This window comes from Microcaecilia unicolor, chromosome 11 (genome assembly GCF_901765095.1).
Source record: "Microcaecilia unicolor chromosome 11, aMicUni1.1, whole genome shotgun sequence".
In the NCBI taxonomy this organism is placed as follows: domain Eukaryota; kingdom Metazoa; phylum Chordata; class Amphibia; order Gymnophiona; family Siphonopidae; genus Microcaecilia; species Microcaecilia unicolor.
In genome coordinates, this window is record NC_044041.1 from 67,377,071 (window position 1) to 67,397,554 (window position 20,484).

A 20,484-nucleotide genomic window follows, 5' to 3' on the forward strand; every position below is an offset into this window, starting at 1 on the left:
CCTGTTTTTTTCATAGGCATTGGACCTATATATCTTGTATATTTCACAATCAAACCCTGGTAAGAACTCTAGTCACTTTCAACAATAGTTTGTTGATTTATTAAACACTCTCCCTGATACACTTTTTAAACAGAATACCCTAAATAATTATGACAAATAAAGAAAACACCATCTAGCAAGCCATTTATATACATCTTTTTAATTATTGGCTTTTACTATTTTAAAACATATGGTTTTTTATACATACATGTTTTGACAATATATGACACAAAAAGAATTTGTCATCAATACTTGCTGTCTAGGAAATCTATATGAACATACTAAATATCAATCCAATTATAGCTCTGTTAATTCATCTGTGTTTTTCTTTTTTCTGTGTTCTTGATATAAATCTTGATGAAGCTTCAAATTATGATAGCTACATGAACATGGACATTTCATTTATATGTATTTTGATTTGTATTGAGTTCTTTGAATTTTTATATGTTGATACAAAAATTTTTGAAATATTTTAAAAGTATTTCAATTCACCTTTATATATTCACAAATGAATGTTTATGCATGACTTTCTAGGATGTATATGTATCCTTCTTTCTTCTTTAACAATATCATATACACAAATTTTAGTATTTTGAAATTGTTATATGATTTACTACATAAAAATATAATTTTATCATTTTTAGACTAAGTCAAAGCAATATCTATGTATACATACAATTCATAGTGATGCTATTCTTTCAATTTATATGTTTTGCATTTTACCAAAATTATACATTTTTATTATTATTATTATCATTTTTATTTTATAATTGTTCTTTGTTCTGATCAACAATAGTCAACCTAGTCAGGAGAAAGCAGAAACGAAACAAAGCGATGGCAGACACCAATATGGCAACAAAAGAACTTTATTCAAGCATAGCCATGTTTCAGCATCTGCATCTTGATGAAGCTTCAAATTATGATAGCTACATGAACATGGACATTTCATTTATATGTATTTTGATTTGTGTTGAGTTCCTTGAATTTTTATATGTTGATACAAAAATTTTTGAAATATTTTTAAAGTATTTCAATTCACCTTTATATATTCACAAATGAATGTTTATGCATGACTTTCTAGGATGTATATGTATCCTTCTTTCTTCTTTAACAATATCATATACACAAATTTTGGTATTTTGAAATTTTGTTATATGATTTACTACATAAAAATATACCGTATTTTTCGGACTATAAGACGCACCGGACCATGAGACGCACCTAGGTTTTAGAGGAGGGAAATAGGAAAAAAATTTTTATCCCTTTTCCCTCCTCTAAAACCTAGGTGCTCCGGTGCGTCTTGTCCGAATCCCTCCCCCCGACCCTGTCACCACTTCTCCCTACTCACGCGATCTTCCCTGGTGGTCTAGTGACGTCGGGGCAGGAAAGAGCCCCCTCTTTCCTGCCCAGCGCGCTGCTCTCCATCCTCCTGTATGCATTGCTGCCTGACGGTCTCGGCGACATTCAAAATGGCCGCCGAGAATTGAAGTCTCGGTGGCCATTTTGAATCTCGCCGTCAGGCTGCATACAGGAGGATGGAGAGCAGCGCGCTGGGCAGGAAAGAGGGGGCTCTTTCCTGCCCCAACGTCACTAGACCACCAGGGAAGATCGCGTGAGGGGAGAAGTGGTGACAGGGCCGGGGGGGGGGGGGGAGGGGGGGGAGGAGGTAACCCTGACGGTGATCCGGAACTCGGAGGGCGGTTGGCCTGCCAGCCAGCCAGCCAAATCTACCTTCGGACTATAAGACGCACCCCCCATTTTCCTCCCAAATTTTGGGGGAAAAAAGTGCGTCTTATAGTCCGAAAAATACGGTAATTTTATCATTTTTAGACTAAGTCAAAGCAATATCTATGTATACATACAATTCATAGTGATGCTATTCTTTCAATTTATATATGTTTTGCATTTTACCAAAATTATACATTTTTATTATTATCATTATTATTTTATAATTGTTCTTTGTTCTGATCAACAATAGTCAACCTAGTCAGGAGAAAGCAGAAACGAAACAAAGCGATGGCAGACACCAATATGGCAACAAAAGAACTTTATTCAAGCATAGCCATGTTTCAGCATCTGCCTGCATCAGGGATGTGGCAGTTTCTAAAAAACAGTAAATGAAAAACATGAATGAATAAATATACAAACGATAAATTCAGTACAATCTTAAAAGATGAAAAGAGCGGTACTGGTGAAGGCTAATTTCTGTCCTGGTATGCGCAAAATTAATCCATTTGGATAAAGCCCTAAGTGAACAAACCATAAATATGTGCACAATAAATTATAAACATATTTTAAAAATGAATAGAGTAAGTAGTGTTTATGAACTTTGAATAATACAGATATACATTTGAACTTATGAAAACGAGTGAAACTAATGGTGATGGTGATAAAGAGAAACAAAATCATTACAACTCAATGGAAGTTTGTTTCTCTTTATCACCATCACCATTAGTTTCACTCGTTTTCATAAGTTCAAATGTATATCTGTATTATTCAAAGTTCATAAACACTACTTATTCTATTCATTTTTAAAATATGTTTATAATTTACTGTGCACATATTTATGGGGACAGACAAATTGCTTCACCTTTCTAAACTATCCTCTACAAGTGCTCCACCCCCCCCCTGCAAACTGCCATACCCCCAAAAGCTACCCCGTTTCCTGCAAACTGCCCATCCCCAAAAACTATTCCCACAACTACACCACCACTTTGCAAACTGGCCCACACCCAAGAAATGTACTTCCATGCAACTGTACCCCCACCTCCAGGTACCCCACAGACATAACACATGCAGTGCACACACAGAACAGAGAGGTAATGTGTAAATAGGCATGCAGAGGGGTTGGAAAGAATAAATGTTAAACATCCATAGCAATCCCAGTACGTTAATGGTACTGTATTGTAAAATTGGATTCTTACAACAAATTATTCTTATGCATTATTTTTAGCTATGTATCCTATACTGTTTATTGTAAGCCTCATTGAACACAAATTTGTTTGGGATAATGTGAGAAATAAATATGGGCCATGTACAGCATGCTTTCCCCATTTGTTTCTATTTCTCAATTCTAGGACTACATTCCTTTGTGTATACCTTCCCTATCTATATTGAAAGGTGATCTAGTGAACTGTGGGTGTACTGTGTAATGTATTCAGTTTTCCTCTTGCCCTAAACCTAACCTTTTTTTAATCCTGTTAAAATGTGGTACGTTCTGAAAGGTTATGCTTTGGGGAATCTGCACATGTGAATCCTTCAAAAATGAACCTCAGGGCTGTACTTTCTGCTTTACTTTTTAAGCATTGTTGGTTTGGTGATGAGTGGGTGAAAACAATGGTGCAGAAAAGGAACACTTCATTAGATTGCTTGTTTCTAACCTTGGATCAATTTATTTTTGTTGCAGGAAAAGTTGTCTCCAGATGCTCTCAGGCCAGAAGCTAAGAGGTATCTGGAAAGATTGCTCAAATTAGGCAAGAGAAATGGATTGCATCTCTCCCCGGCAACACAGGAAGTGAGATATGCTTTCTGCAGTTCTATCAAATCTTGCACATTTAAATTATGATTCTGTTTTCCATTGTGTATTATAAACACATGACAACACAGATATGAGAGATGTGAACTGATGCTTCTTCTATGCTATTTCCTCCTCCCTGACACAATCCCTGCTCACATCTGACAATAGCAAAATAAACAATTGAATCAAGATGGACAGAAACATGTAGAAAGAAATATTCTGACCGTTACCATCATGAAATGTTATTGTGCAGCTAAGCTGCATCCCATGAAACAAACCCTAAATAAGGCTTAATTTTTTTTCTTTTTTTCTTTTTAGCAAATTAAAAACATTAAGAAAAAGTTGAGCAACCTCTGTATTGATTTTAACAAGAACTTGAATGAAGATAACACTTTTCTGGCTTTCTCCAAAGAGAACTTGGGTAAGACCCATATTTTCCCCTATTCCTGAACACCCCTTTCCCTTCCTCCACCTGTGTGTGAGCAATATAACATGGCTCTCTCAGCCTCCCTTGTGTACATATGGTATGGCATTTCTCTCAAGAGATCTACTTTGCACATATTCCTCTTTCAAACACCTTTGTCTTGTTTGATGGAAGCAGTATATCAAGTGAATAAATCGCTGTCACGAAACGCCTAGCACCCACCTGGGGTTAACCCTGCAGCCACCTAGAGGGTCTGTCCTCTGTACTGCTCAATGCCCACCTGCAGCTGGGCATGTGCTCTATACTAACACCCTCCACCCCACATGTGGACAAAGGGGAGCCGGTTGATATTGTGTATCTGGATTTTCAAAAGGCGTTTGACAAGGTACCTCATGAAAGGCTACAGAGGAAATTGGAGGGTCATGGGGTAGGAGGAAAAGTCCTATTGTGGATTAAAAACTGGTTGAAGGATAGGAAACAGAGTGGGGTTAAATGGGCAGTATTCACAATGGAGAAGGGTAGTTAGTGGGGTTCCTCAGGGGTCTGTGCTAGGACCGCTGCTTTTTAATATATTTATAAATGATTTAGAGATGGGAGTAACTAGCTAGGTAATTAAATTTGCTGATGACACAAAGTTATTCAAAGTCGTTAACTCGCGACAGGATTGTGAAAAATTACAGAAGGATCTTACGAGACTGGGAGACTGGGCGGCTAAATGGCAGATGACATTTAATGTGAGCAAGTGCAAGGTGATGCATGTGGGAAAAAAGAACCCGAATTATAGCTACGTCATGCAAGGTTCCGCGTTAGGAGTTACAGACCAAGAAAGGGATCTGGGTATCGTCCTCGATAATACACTGAAACCTTCTGCTCAGTGTGCTGCTGCGGCTCGGAAAGCGAATAGAATGTTGGGTATTATTAGGAAAGGTATGGAAAACAGGTGTGAGGATGTTATAATGCTGTTATATCGCTCCATGGTGCAACCGCACCTTGAGTATTGTGTTCAATTCTGGTCGCCGCATCTCAAGAAAGATATAATGGAATTGGAAAAGGTGCAGCGAAGGGCGACTAAAATGATAGCGGGGATGGGACGACTTCCCTATGAAGAAAGACTAAGGAGGCTAGGGCTTTTCAGCTTGGAGAAGAGACGGCTGACGGGAGACATGATAGAGGTATATAAAATAATGAGTGGAGTGGAACAGGTGGATGTGAAGCGTCTGTTCACGCTTTCCAAAAATACTAGGACTGGGGGGCATGCGATTAAACTACAGTTTAGTAAATTTAAAATGGAGAAAATATTTCTTCACCCAACACGTAATTAAACTCTGGAATTCATTGCCGGAGAACGTGGTGAAGGCGGTTAGCTTGTTAGAGTTTAAAAGGGGATTAGACGGTTTCCTAAAGGACAAGTCCATAAACCGCTGGTTGAAAGATAGGAAGCAGAGAGTAGGATTGCGTGGCCAGTATTCTCAGTGGAGGAGGGTAGTTAGTGGGGTCCCGCAGGGGTCTGTGCTGGGTCCGTTGCTTTTTAATGTATTTATAAATGACCTAGAGATGGGAATAACTAGTGAGGTAATTAAATTCGCCGATGACACAAAATTATTCAGGGTCGTCAAGTCGCAGGAGGAATGTGAACGATTACAGGAGGACCTTGCGAGACTGGGAGAATGGGCGTGCAAGTGGCAGATGAAGTTCAATGTTGACAAGTGCAAAGTGATGCATGTGGGTAAGAGGAACCCGAATTATAGCTACGTCTTGCAAGGTTCCGCGTTAGGAGTTACGGATCAAGAAAGGGATCTGGGTGTCGTCGTCGATGATACGCTGAAACCTTCTGCTCAGTGTGCTGCTGCAGCTAGGAAAGCGAATAGAATGTTGGGTGTTATTAAGAAGGGTATGGAGTCCAGGTGTGCGGATGTTATAATGCCGTTGTATCGCTCCATGGTGCGACCGCACCTGGAGTATTGTGTTCAGTACTGGTCTCCGTATCTCAAAAAAGATATAGTAGAATTGGAAAAGGTACAGCGAAGGGCGACGAAAATGATAGTGGGGATGGGACGACTTTCCTATGAAGAGAGGCTGAGAAGGCTAGGGCTTTTCAGCTTGGAGAAGAGACGGCTGAGGGGAGATATGATAGAAGTGTATAAATAATGAGTGGAATGGATCGGGTGGATGTGAAGCGACTGTTCACGCTATCCAAAAATACTAGGACTAGAGGGCATGAGTTGAAGCTACAGTGTGGTAAATTTAAAACGAATCGGAGAAAATTTTTCTTCACCCAACGTGTAATTAGACTCTGGAATTCATTGCCGGAGAACGTGGTACGGGCGGTTAGCTTGACGGAGTTTAAAAAGGGGTTAGATAGATTCCTAAAGGACAAGTCCATAGACCGCTATTAAATGGACTGGAAAAATTCCTCATTTTTAGGTATAACTTGTCTGGAATGTTTTTACGTTTGGGGAGCGTGCCAGGTGCCCTTGACCTGGATTGGCCACTGTCGGTGACAGGATGCTGGGCTAGATGGACCTTTGGTCTTTCCCAGTATGGCACTACTTATGTACTTATGCTACTAAAAGGACTTGGGAAAAATCCACAATTCCGGGAATAACGTATAGAATGTTTGTACGTTTGGGAAGCTTGCCAGGTGCCCTTGGCCTGGATTGGCCGCTGTCGTGGACAGGCTGCTGGGCTCGATGGACCCTTGGTCTTTTCCCAGTGTGGCATTACTTACACCAGGATTCTTAGTCCAGGACAACAGAGCCAATACCTAACAAGATTTATTGTCACAGGGGCCCAGATGCACAAAACTTTTAACAACCCTTTATCGAAGAAATTGCCAACCGTTTCATGTACTAAAGCCCATTTTTCGAGGACCGTAGCAGCTAACGAAAATGGAATGCAGATGAGCAATTAGTGTAGAAACCCTTTTGAAATGACATGCACTAACGTTTTCCGATTGGTTTAACGAAGGAAAACGCCGAGAAATCTAACGAGAGGTCTGTACCTCTCGTTAGGGCTCTCCGGCTAAAAACTCTAATGTAGAACTAAAAAAAAAAAAAAGAAGGGGGTGAAAACACGCGCCAGGGGCGTCCTTTATTGACGCCCCAGGTCGCCGCTGCTCCCCGCTCCCTCTGCAAGCAATCCAGAAGTTAAAAAATAAAGGACCAGGAGGGGGCAAAGGCGCTCGTCAGGAGCGTCCTGTTTGAATGGCCTTGCCCCCCCACCCCGTCCGAGGTCACTGCTGCTCCCCGCATTATAAATTTAAAAAGCAAAACGAAGAAATCCTTACTTAAGAAGCCCCGGCCGGCCCCCCTCCATTCCTCTGTACTCTTCTGTCAACAGCTCCGCCTCCTGACTGACACCCTCCGCCCTGTGCCCCGTCTCCTCCGCGGGTCCTCACCGCCATTCCCCCCCTCCATCGGGCCCCCCTCCCTCTTACCGGGCCCGTGCAGCGCCTCTCACCTCTATGTGAAGGCGCTGCACGGGCAAGACGTTGGTTACTTACGTCAGACGGGGGCGGGCCCAAAAGGAGAGAGACTCGAAGGAAGAATGGAAGACAGAGGCGTCAGCTGATCTTCTTGCCCGTGCAGCGCCTTCACATAGAGGTGAGAGGCGCTGCACGGGCCCGGTAAGAGGGAGGGGGCCCGATGGAGGGGGGGAATGGCGGCGAGGACCCGCGAAGGAGGTGGGGCGGAGGGTGTCAGTCAGGAGGCGGAGCTGTGGGGTTGACAGAATACAGAGGAAAGGAAGGGGGCCGGCCGGGGCTTCTAAAGTAAGGATTTCTTCGTTTTGCTTTTTAAATTTATAATGCGGGGAGCAGCGGCAACCTCGGACGGGGTGGGGGGGGCAAGGCCGTTCAAACAGGACGCTCCTGACGAGTGCCTTTGCCCCCTCCCGGTCCTTTTTTGAGTTTTGTTTTTATTTTGGGAGCCACGTGTTTGTTTGTTTTTTTGTTTTGACAGTGGCATGCGCAGAGCAGCCAGCATAACGCTTGGCTGCTCTGCGCATGCTTTAGGGTCCTTTTACCGACGGGGATTACGGACGTATGATACCTTGTACTTTTCAATACCGCACTGAACATTTCTGAACTGTTTTTTTAATGCATTCTTCGTTTTTTAAAATTTGCTAAGTACTTTTACGATTTTGATTTTGTTACGTTTGGTTGATGCATCTGGGCCAGAATTAGAACAGTGAACCATATAAAACAGATGGAAAAGTAACAGGCAATAACGGGTAACTGAATAAGGGTCAATATTAAAACTTTCTAAACAAAAGAACATAAATGTGGCAGTATTGGGTGAGACCAATGGTCCATCTAACCCAGTATCCTGTTGCCAACAGTGGCCAAACCAGTTCACAAGTACCTGGCAGAAACCTAAATCGTGGCAACATTCCATGCTACAAATCCCAGGGCAAGCAGTTGCTTCCCTATGTCTGTCTCAATATCAGACTATGGACTTTTTCTCCAGGAACTTGTCCAAACCTTTTTTAAACCCAGATATGCTAACCGCTGTTACCACATCCTCTGGCAAAGAGTTCCAGATCTTATCTATTTGTAAACACTTTTTCACTACCTGGGTAGTGCCTGTGGAGTTTCAGGATAATAACTGCTCACATGCCTTGAACAGGGTCTCAGAACAGAGATGCTTACCTCTGTGCTCCCATACTGAGGCTAAAAATTACCTCACAGTTCAGGAAGGAAAAATCGGTCACTTCTGTAACAGCTTTAGAAAAAAAAAGAGACACCATCTGCTGGACAAACAAGGGAAATGCACTGGGGAACAGATATGTCATACATTCACATAAGAAGTCACAATCACATCAAAACAAGGCATAAGATGTACAAGAAATAATCTTTGGATACTAGCTTCGCAAGAGACTATTTCATAGAGCTTTTACACTTCTTATGCACTGTCTTTATTTCCATAAAGTTATTCCAGCATTGCTGTCTCACGGAGCATTTGAGGAAGTCACATTCAAATATGTGATAAGTTTATTAGGCCATCGATATAAAATCATGTTGATGTGAATTGAGCTATTATCATAGATATGGTTGATCTGTTTATTACTGTATTTGAAATGTTATCGGTTATCTGTTTTATGCATTGTTTTTTTTTGTTTGTTTTTTTAATGTTTGTAAGTTGCCTCTAGAGGTTTCTTCAAAGGAAGTTAGATATATGGCATTAAATACAATTTCATTTTGTTTTCTTTCCCTCTTTTTAGTCCTCTGTCTTAACATCTGGAAGGGGGGGGGAGTATCTGTATCCAGGTGAAAGAACTCTCACCTACTTGGAAGGATGGATGGGTGGCATAGCATCACTTATTACCCATTAAGGACCACCACTGTAATAATAGCTATCTTCCATCTCTCCTCAATCCTCAGCTCATATGGCCCTGATGGGCAGAAGACATTGTGCTGCATGCCCCCGCTCATAATCCTCAGATCCAGCAGTCCTCTTTCCCACATGGACTATGTTTTGAAGGAGGAGGACATTTGTTCCATGGTTTCAAAACTGTCTTCCTTCTAGATTAATGGTGTTTGTATCTACCTAATGTTCTTTTTTTCAATGTTCTTTTATTCCAGGAGGGCTTCCTGACGATTTTATAAACTCCCTGGAGAGGATGGAGGATGAAAAGTTGAAGATCACTCTGAAATATCCACACTACTTTCCTCTTATGAAGAAATGTTTTGTGCTGGAGACGCGCAAAAAGATGGAGCAAGCATTTAATTCTCGGTGTAAAGATGTAAGTTGTGCCCAGCTATGTCATGTTGCCAGATTCCTCTTCTGTCAGTGAATCGGGACACCAAAGCCTTCCCTTCCTCTCTCCTCTATTATATTTTCATCTCTTGCCATTTCTAGCAGTATTAGGCTAAATAGTTTCACACAAGTTCTGGGTGAGCCTCATGTCTGTTACCTGTTGTAAACTTTGGTAATAACAGTAGCCCTGTTACCTGGTACAAATTTGGGGCAGGGGCAGTACTCTGCTTACCTCTTGATGTCATTCTTGTTGCAGGCAAATTGTCAGATCCTTGAGGAGATAGTGAAGCTGCGAGCTGAGAAAGCCAGACTGCTAAATTTCAGCAGTCATGCAGACTTTGCTGTGGAAATGAATATGGCTAAAACCAGCAAGAATGTGATCACTTTCCTAGGTACCATGTGCTTCTGCCTGCATCTCTTCAAGCTTCTAATGGGTGTAAAGAAGAGTGAGATAGGAATATTTCTAAAAAGATTATTTTGTACACTGCATTGGGCAGTCTTTAAATGGGGTTGTCATCTATACATTTTGAAAGTTTTCTTTTCCACACATAACAGCACGTAAAACTAACATTTCTTGTGATAGACACACATACTCTTGTTCTCAACTTCTGGAGGAACATTGTAAAGCTAACTTTATTTTCCAGAATGAGATTTGTGTGCAGTTGGAAGTATGTAGTGAGCATGCAGCTCTGTTAGCCATTACAGAGGGCTTTTCTAGTCAGTGCGTAAAATAGTAAAGCATAACATCTTCCAAAGGGAATCTTACAGCTTTTGTAAAACAGCAAGATATGAGTTCTACATCCAGACAGTTAATACTATATTAGTACACAGTGTGAATGGTTTTATTTTGCCTTTTAGATGAGTTGTCTCAGAAACTGAAGCCACTGGGGAAGAAAGAGAGGGAAGTTATGTTAGATCTAAAGAGGAAAGAATGTGAGAAACTTGGACTTGAGTTTACTGAGCAACTCCATATCTACGATATGCGTTATTATATGAATCAGGTGGAGGAGACCATGTACAATGTGGATAAGAACCTACTGAAGGAATATTTCCCCTTGGAGGTGGTGACTTCTGGTCTCTTAGACATTTATCAAGAGCTGCTGGGCCTGACTTTTCAACCAGAAAAGGATGCTTCTGTGTGGCATGAAGATGTAATGCTGTATTCTGTAAAGGATGCTGCTTCAGATGAACTAATTGGGAAGTTCTATCTGGATTTACATCCACGGTAAGGCCTAGACAGAAGAGTAAAAAGGAACAAGTGAGCGTATCATCCCCACCCCCAAAATCCTTGCACTTCTCCATGGAAAGCGCAGGACATGTTAATGTTCCTTCTGACTTGGTCCAACAGGACCCTGGCTCCTCTTCAGCAGACGAACAGAGTGAGTTGTTAAATTACTACTTTCTAATCCTTTCTGTCTGTCATTCAGGGATGGAAAGTATGGGCATGCTGCTTGCTTTGGGCTCCAGCCTGGTTGTTTTCTGCCAGATGGTTCCAGACAGATCGCAATTGCGGCAATGGTAGCAAACTTCACCAAAACAACTTCTGATGCCCCGTCCCTGTTGCAGCATGATGAAGTGGAAACCTACTTCCATGAATTTGGGCATGTAATGCATCAGCTGTGCTCTCAGGTAAACACTGGTGTCTGCAGTTGGAAGGCAGAGCAATGTTCGTACTTGGTGTTCATCCCCATATACTCATTGTTAGGCCTTTGCATACTGGCTCCTCATCTTCAGAATGAAGATTTTAATTGTGAGTGAAAAAAGAATGAATCTATATATTGTACAGATCAATCAAGGATGCAGACTTATGTAGCAAAAACGATTTTATGTTCAGGCTTTTGGGATGTTTGTGGGGTAGTAAGTTTGACGAGCTGGGGCAAATGTGGGATTTTTCTTTTCTTTGTCTTTTTCTTAACTTTTCAATCTCTCTTTGTTTTTTGTTTTTAGATTTTTCTGTGTTACTGGAAGGCAGTTTACTTAGTCTGTATATAGACTACTGTCTCTATCCCAGTATTCATTCCATTATTTGCCTTGCAGTTGCCTTTATTTTCCACATTTGTCTTGCAGGCAGAGTTTGCAATGTTCAGTGGAACACGTGTGGAGAGGGATTTTGTTGAAGCTCCCTCCCAGATGCTGGAGAACTGGGTTTGGGAAAGAGAGCCACTTCGGCGCATGTCCAAGCATTATAGAACCGGCAGTCCCTTGTCTGAGGAGCTGCTGGACAAACTTGTGAGTTCCAGGCTAGCAAATACAGGTACTGTCGGTGGCTGGTCAGTAGAGTGACTGTTGTGTAGAATTCAGCATAGGAGAATGTAAATGTGAGCTTGAGAAAGTTTGTCTTGAGTGTGCAACCTCTTTGTTAATCTGCTGCTTTGTGCCATGGATAGAACTCTTCGCTGTCTGTTTTTCCATTGTAGTTGAAATAAATCCTGTGTGGTGTGTGTATTCTTTTATTAAATCAAATGCTCTAGGAATTCCTCTTCACTGCATGGGCCTTTCATTTCTACATCTAAGAGAAACTGGCACACAAATGTCTTCATAATAACATTGACTTTGTGCTGTCTGAGATGGTTGCACAGGGAGCTTTATCTTTAAAATTGAAGCCTAAGTTTGCATAGCTGAGCAAGGAAGGAATTTGAATGTCAACAATTCCCCTGGTATTTTTACAAAAGGCTTTGTAAAATACATAGGACTCTGGCAAATGCAGGGGAAGCATCGACTTTATAAAAGTATACAGAGAAAAACAGAGTGGCATCACTCGGCAGCTTCCACATATAAGCACCAGCACTTACACATATGGGACTAAATTCTGTATATAGTGCCGAAATGAATTAGCGCTAAGCACTATTCTATGAACGGTGCTCAGAGTTGGGCTCCATTTATAGAACAGCATTTGGCACCGGGATCCACGCCCAGTTTTAGGCATGAGTTACACCAGCTGAAACCTGGTGTAAATTCTCACACCTAAAACAGGCACAGATATCCCTTATTCTGTTAACACTGTGTGCAAATTCCAGAAACACCCCTGATCCACCTAGAACCCTCTCATGCTTCACATACAATTTATTTGCGGATCCTGGTGCCAAAATATGCACATGTAAATTTAAATGAATGCCATCACCCAGGTAGCAGCACTGTTTCGCTTGTTTGGCAAATGTGCACACAAATTGGGCATGCAAATCTCTCATGAATATTCATTGTTGATATCCTGAAAACCTGACTGGCTGGGGTGCCTCCAGGACCAGGCTTGGGAACCACTGACGTACACATATAAATGGTGCCAGTGGTGTAGAACTGTTGGCCACAATTTTGGCTGTGGCCAAAATAATTTCTTCTCACAGAACATGCCCCATATTTTTGCCGTCACCAAGACAGCAACAGTTTGTGGTGGGAGGGGGGGCATGGAGGTGTCCACACCACACACATTCACATGTACTCTTGCACCTCTTATCTGCTCCTAATTTGTGTTCTTATGTACCCTCCCCACTGACCTCTGCTTCTCGGAAGTAGGACATGTGTCTGCACACTGCTGTGCAGCTGGGACAATTCTTAGGAGCAAATGGGGGTCCTTGAGCAGAAGGGAAATGAGGGCTGCCCTAGGCACTGCCTGTGAGGGAAGGCAGAACAGGCTTCCTGAAGATCTGTCCCAGCTGGCACAGACTCTGCTCCTGAGAACTTGAGGGCAGGGTGAGAGGCAGCAGGTAGCACTGGGCTCTTGCAGTGAAACTAGCAATAATTTTGGCTATGGACAAAATTATTGTGAATGCTGGCGCTGAAACAGCAATGCTGAAAGCTCACATACTGCACCTATGTGTGCTGGTACAAAAGTCGATGGGGGATTTTTCTGACAAATATGTTTTTCCTTTGTAAAATAAGAAATACATTTTTGGGCCACCTTAGCCATGTCTAAAATGAGCCCCTTGAAATCTCAGCGTCCTGGCGATCTTTACAAGCATACATAGTGACTTCCTGAAACTGAACCACTTACACATGTGCATATACTTCTAAAACGACCTCCTTGTTATGTTGTACACAGGCCCTGTTTGATTATCTAAGCTCTTCTCTTTGCATTCATTATTTAGGTATCTTTAATCTGCGTCAGATAGTACTGGCCAGACTTGACCAGATTCTACATACATACGAAAATGTGGATGCAGCAGAGGAGTATGACCGACTGTGCCAGGAAATACTAGGGATCCCAGCATCAGAAGGTATTTACTGAACACTTGAGTCTTAGATATTAGGAGTCAGATTTGCTAGTGAATAAATTCAGTTTATTAAAATATAACCCACCCCCAAATTAGGCATTTATAGTAAGCATAGTGTATTGTATAAAAATCAGACTTGTCCTTTGCTGAGGGATCCACAACAAACTTCTACCCCCACATCTACCATAGCTCAGAGGGGTATAAATATTTTAATTTTCTTTTACATTATAAGGAAAAGTGCAAAACATGGTGAAACGGAACACCTAGCCACCTGCCTGGGGCTACCCCTCAGTCACTTAGAGGGTCTGCCCCAGGCACAGCTCAGGTCCTCCTGCACCTTCTGCTTGTGCTGTACATTAGCACCCTTCTCCCACTGACTGAGTCCCAACTGCCTCTGGATGAGTCTCCCGCTCACAAATTATCCCCAGTATAAATGGTTGTGCTTATTTCCTGTTGTATACCTATCACGTTCATTCAGTCCAGTACTACTATAATTTTCTTAAAATTTCATTGTAATATAATTGAATGTTAGCCACATTAAACTGTTCAGAAGAGTATACCCCACCAACCCAACATAAAAATACCTGGTCACCTGTGACACAATGTAACCAAAGACTGTAACGGACATTACGTGACTCTTCTTCCCCCTTTCCCTCTCTAAATTCCCCCAACTGTACCTACATACATGTACCTCATTCTACCACAATATCACTTTGTATTTATTCATACGATGTATTTGTTCAGACTGTATTCGGCTAACGCCGTTAACGGTTATATGCAAGCCACATTGAGCCTGCAAAAGGTGGGAAAGTGTGGGATACAAATGTAACAAATAATAATAATGTGGGATATAAATATCGATGCATAAATGTGTTTTTGATAAAGTGCATTTATACATTTGTAACTCTGATCCTATGTATACATACATGCATGCATAACATAATAATGACAAACTTCCTTTTGTCTTGTGTAAAAGAGGCTTTACATGTGGAAAAACCTTTCTACAGTCATCACCTGTGTTTCAGTGAATTATAAACCAACCACCTACCGATCCCTCTGAATTGATTATATTAGCTATATTATCATTATTGATCATCATATATTATTGTTTTTTGTTTTTTTATGTTTTATGTAAATTACTCCACAGACATATTTTCCTTATTTCTTATATAGTAATATGTTAATTTAGAACAAACCTCTTCATAACTGTATCTTTTGTAACATAATGTAAGCTTTATTGAGCCTGCAAATAGGTATGTAGGGTACAAATGTAGCAAATAAATAAAGAGCAGTTAGATATTCTTGTTCCTGGGTGGACATGGAGATGCTGGAGCTTGGAGAAGTTTATATGGATGGGAGAAAGCATAAAAGAATGAGCAGCATTGGAAAATGATGTTAAGTGTTGTGGAAAGACTGGAGAAGAGCTTCAGAGAACTTCCATCTCATAGATTCTTCATATGTTTATCTCTAAGGTACAAACATGCCAGCCACTTTCGGTCATCTTGCAGGAGGCTACGATGCCCAATATTATGGCTACCTTTGGAGTGAAGTGTTTTCTATAGATATGTTCTACACACGCTTCAAGCTGGAAGGACCCATGAATTGCAAAGTAATTGATCACATGATCCAGTGCTTTAACCTCATCCCATCACCCTTGGGTCTGCCTTCTCTGTCTTGTGCTCTTACATTGTTCTAGCCATCCTAGATTTTGTCACTGCTAATCTGGTTAGTGGTCTTTGTTATAAAGCATATAGGGACAGACTTAAAGATCTCAGTACATATACTTTGGAAGAAAGGCGGGAGAGATGATAGATGTTTGTTTACCTCCAATTGAAAGGAATCTGTATTAAGGAGGCATAGGATGAAGGGGAAAGACTCGGGAGTAACCTGAGGAAATACTTCACAGAAAGGGTGGTGAATTTATGAAGGTGGTAGAGACTGACACTGTCTGAATTCAAGAAAGCTTGGGACAAGTACATAGGATCTGTAAAAGGAGAGGAAGAGATAGTAGAAGGCATGGGTGGGCACACTGGCTAGGCCATATGGTCTTTTCCTTCATTTTTCTATGTCACCTTTGCATAGTTTGTCTTCTGGTTACTCCTACATTCCAATTCCATCAATCTTGTTTGTGTTTTATAGGTTGGTATGGATTACAGGAACTGTATTCTGAAACCAGGAGGATCATTAGATGCTTCAGACATGCTAAGGAACTTCTTGGGCCGGGACCCAAACCAGGAGGCTTTTCTAAAGAGTAAGGGATTAAATGTAGAGCTTGACTCCTAGCCATCAGCATGCTGAGACACCTCTTCCTTTCCATTTTGGAACAAAGCATTGTCTCTCCAGCATCACAGCCTCTTGACACAGTATGTGCCGTGGGCATTTTTTGTGAACCAGGCCATGTCATGCAGGTAGCATGCCACTGTGTCGGGAATATATTAGAGATTCCATCCTGGAGCTTCTTAGTCTCAGAACTTTATAGTACTAACACAAGACCGTTATATGTTTAAAACTCTGTTCCACAATCAGCTGCTACCCTTTTGAATGTCTTGTGGTATTCTGGATGCTGAAAAATTTAAAGCTGTCTACCCCCCACCCCCAGCAGACTTTTTTTTTTAGTAATGGTCTGAAAGTTCCTTGGTAGGTGTGGTTTTATTCTGAATTGTTTTTATAAATCACTACTGAATCTGAATGGATTTTTCTCATAAAACTGACTTTTTTTTACGGTGCAGTAAGGCTTCCTGTATGTTTTTGAATTTAGGAATGAGTTGATGTCAATACACAATGTTATTTAATAAAAATCATTTCCCCTATAAATAAGGAGTGGCTGTCTTTGCTTGACGTCCTTGACTTTGTATTTTGGTGCTGCTCCAAGCACGCCTGGAAATGGAGAGCAGGCTGAGGCGTGTAGACTTGGTTGCATCACTGGGAAATAGGGAGAGCATGTGCTAATTTCCCCCCTAAACCCTTGTAGCAATCAGTGATCAGAGGGAGAAGTCTGTTTCCTTATATTTATTGCTTGTTGGCATTAGGAAGGGTAAGGATAGTGCCTGTCTCTGCTTGTGATTTGTTGAACTTGGCAGTTCTCTCAAGCTCCTTCAGAACCAGCCTATGTTCTGCTATCATGAGCTTTCATTTGCATGATACAGAGGTTTTTTTTCCCTCCTACTTTATTTCCTACCTTCAGCTGTACTCAGTTGGATCCTAACAATAGCCATGGTGGTTCAGAAGCCAATAAACTGACTCAATGCACCTCTATTAAAAGTTACGAGTCACAAAAGCTATGTGTTCCTTTATTTCTGTCTCCCTCCTGATCTCTGCTTTAGAGCTTCTTGATCTAGGAGGAGAGGTGGTGCTGAACGTATGTGACATAGGGAGGGTAATTTTGTAATAGGCCTGCCTAATTTTGTGCAGCAAGTTATGTATAGGTTTGGAAAGGTAAGGTACATATAAAGCCCAAACTCTGTCCCAGCTCAGTGCCTAGGAATGCTTCTTGCTCATTACAGCAAATGGCATGACTTGCATTCCTATAAAACTGCCTGGAGTTTATTATTATTAATAATAATTTATATACCCCTGGTGCCGCAAGATTCTAAGCAGTTTACAATCAGAAAAAAAAACCCTAATATAATCACTTGGGAATTACTTGTATAAAAATATATGGAAAATTCTTTTTTTTTTTTTAAATTTCTTGTTTATTGGCACAACTTCATACAATACAAGATAGTGTGATCACAACATTGTGAAAACAAGAACCTTTCACAGAGAATCTTATCTAACAAAAAATAAATCTCAAATCTATTCAGACATATGCCAAACCTGTGATTTTCATTTTCTCCCCCCCTCCCCTCCCTCCTCCTATGCTTCCAAACAAGCTCTCCAAGTAGTTCCCCTCCCCCCACCCTCCCCTAACAATTCAGAATCCTGCTTTTTGCTGTGGCAGTGAGTGAGTCCCAAAACGGTGACCAAACCTTACAAAAGCGATCTCCCCTTGCAGAAGCCAAGTCCCGTACCCTCTGTTTCTCCACTGAACAGCACTGCATCATGGCGCTACGCCAGTGTGATGTGCAGGGGGCCTCTCGTGTTATCCATTGCTGCAAAATTGTTCTTTTCCCCATTAACACAGCTCTCCTTAAGAAAGCCCTCAGGCCCTCAGGCGGAGGTCCTTGCACCAGAAAGGTGTCAAATAGTTGGCCCGGAGTAGGCCTCCACCGTACCCTCCACATGCCCGACACCTGCCCGCCCATTGCCAGCCAAAACGAGCGCACCAGTGGGCATGACCAAAACATGTGTCCCAGGGAAGCTCCGGGTCCCCCACATTTGGGGCAATCATCCGACTCTCGCAAAGTTGCCCTGAAAGCTCTGTGGGGCGATATATGGAGGCGCAGCAAGAATTTGTAGTTCATCTCTGTCCATGCTGCATTCTCAGTCACTCCCTGTGACGATTTCAAGCAAATCTCCAGCTGCTGCGGTGTCAGACGCCAACGAAGTTCCTTGGACCATCTGTCACATATGAGAGTAGTGTCCAATGGCGTAAGAGAGTCTCGCAAGCAGCTATGGTAGTATTTCAGTGGAGTTCTCTGCTGCGCCTCCAGCCCCAACAAACCATCCTGTAGCTCCCACACACCCCCAGCCAGAGAGCCGGCCGGCAACGAGCGGACATAATGACTTAGTTGTAAATATGCAAATGTATCGCCCCCTCCCAGACCAAACTCCTCGCATAAGGTCTGAAATGGCTTCATTAACCCCTGCTCTGTTACTACCTGAAATAAATACCGGATCCCCTGCGCTGACCATTTTTTAAATAGGGTCGAAGACCCCCCCCTCTGGGAATGCCGGGTTACCCCGGATTGGCAACAGGGGTGACACCAATCTGTTCCATTTATAGGTTTTACTTATCCAGTGCCATGTTTTTCTTAATGGGTTCAAAATGTATTTGTAAGGACCTAGAGGAGGTAACTGGCCTGCTGGCGCCTGCAACCAATATGCAAAATGTAACGGTTCTATCAAAGCTGTCTCAATCCCAGTGCATGAAAAGTGTTCAGTGGATCGGAACCAGTCCGACAGATGGCGTAAGCAACTGGCTATCGAGAATAATTTCAGATCTAAAAGTCCTAGTCCCCCCTTCCCTTTCGGCCGCATCAATGTCTTGATCCCAATTCGTGCTCTCTTACCCTGCCACAGAAACCCATTAAGCTGTCTCTGGAGCCATGTATCCTCTTTGCAACTCAGGATGAGCGGGAGCATCTGTAAAATATATGTCCACTTAGGGAACAGTATCATGTTGTATAAAGCTATTCGCCCTTGTAGTGATAGGGGTAACCCCCTCCAACCCCGCAGTGTTGTTGCTAGTTTATCTTTTAGTGGGCCAAGGTTTATCTCAGCTAGTCGGGACAGATCCGATGGTATTAGTACACCCAAGTATCTGACCTCCCCCTCCGCCCACCGAAACGGAAAGTCTCCCACCCACTCCTCCCTCACCACGGATTTATATGGAAAATTCTTAAGATACAAATCTAAAAACATCAGATCTAGAAACCAACATTTCATTAACATTGAAGGTATGTTTTAAATAGAAAAGTCTTTACATTTTTTCTTAGTTAGATAAGAATTTGAGTGTTCAAAACATAGAGTAATTTCCTTCCAAATTTTTTGAGCTTGAAAGGCTTAAGAGATTTTCATTCAGTTTAAAGTCTCCCCCCTTTTCACTGAAGGAAGGGAGAAGGGGGAGTTATACAATCTCATAAAGTATGAAATATTATATCCAGGACAGTTGCTGTTTAAGACTCTCATGGGCCCTGCTTACAAAGGTGTGCTAGCGTTCGTTAGTGCTCACTGTGTAGGCGCCCACAATATTCCTATGGGCACCTACACAGCATAATTCGTCACCTTTTCTCAGAGATGGTCACAAAGAGGCATATTTTCAAAGCACTTAGCCTCCCAAAGTTCCATACGTTTCTATGGAACTTTGGGAGGCTAAGTGCTTTGAAAATAAGCCCCATAGTCATCAAAAACAACAAAAATCAAAAACGGTTATCAGAGCAAACTGTTTGTAATACAATAGTCGAAACCCCATCCTTTTAAGTGAAAAAGAAATTTACAGAAGTTCAAATATGTAATTTTTTCATGTCATGGGTCCATTAAGAAGCCTGAAAAATCCAGCCATTCTCAACATTTTGGATCTGCTACTTCAGTCACCTTTTCCAGAGATGGTCACATATGTACACAGAACAGGAATTAACGTGCACAAACCTGTTTTATGTGTGTATGCTTTTGAAATTACCCCCTGAGCTTATTTCCTTTGGCATTTTCTGAATTTTAAGCACTTTAACTCATGTTTGAAGAATAGTACTAGGGAAGGAGTTAAACAGCAGCATAAATTTGTAAGCCAGGGCTGAAAATAGCAAAGGTGCCAGGTGGCTTTAATGCCTTAAGCTTGGGATTCTGAGCCTGCCAGGCCACTGTTTGACAAAAAAATAAAACGTAGTAAAGCTGGAGAAAGAGCAGGAAGAAAAAATTTCAAAGTCGTCCAAATTTTTTTAA

At 41.7% G+C, this 20,484-nt stretch overlaps 1 protein-coding gene across 1 annotated transcript in view; it reads left to right on the top strand.

Annotated features, from left to right (window-relative positions):
• THOP1 (thimet oligopeptidase 1) overlaps nucleotides 1-16,426 on the top strand; it is a 73,632-nt gene extending 57,206 nt beyond the window's left edge. Inside the window, exons 4-13 of the mRNA XM_030219202.1 lie at nucleotides 3,446-3,553; nucleotides 3,875-3,977; nucleotides 9,562-9,722; nucleotides 9,993-10,128; nucleotides 10,595-10,961; nucleotides 11,164-11,365; nucleotides 11,804-11,990; nucleotides 13,819-13,947; nucleotides 15,417-15,553; nucleotides 16,084-16,426. Of these exons, the coding sequence (XP_030075062.1) occupies nucleotides 3,446-3,553; nucleotides 3,875-3,977; nucleotides 9,562-9,722; nucleotides 9,993-10,128; nucleotides 10,595-10,961; nucleotides 11,164-11,365; nucleotides 11,804-11,990; nucleotides 13,819-13,947; nucleotides 15,417-15,553; nucleotides 16,084-16,227 (1,674 nt within the window). The 3' untranslated portion in view covers nucleotides 16,228-16,426. The remainder of the gene's footprint in view (nucleotides 1-3,445; nucleotides 3,554-3,874; nucleotides 3,978-9,561; nucleotides 9,723-9,992; nucleotides 10,129-10,594; nucleotides 10,962-11,163; nucleotides 11,366-11,803; nucleotides 11,991-13,818; nucleotides 13,948-15,416; nucleotides 15,554-16,083) is intronic.
• The last annotated feature ends 4,058 nt before the right edge of the window (nucleotides 16,427-20,484 follow it).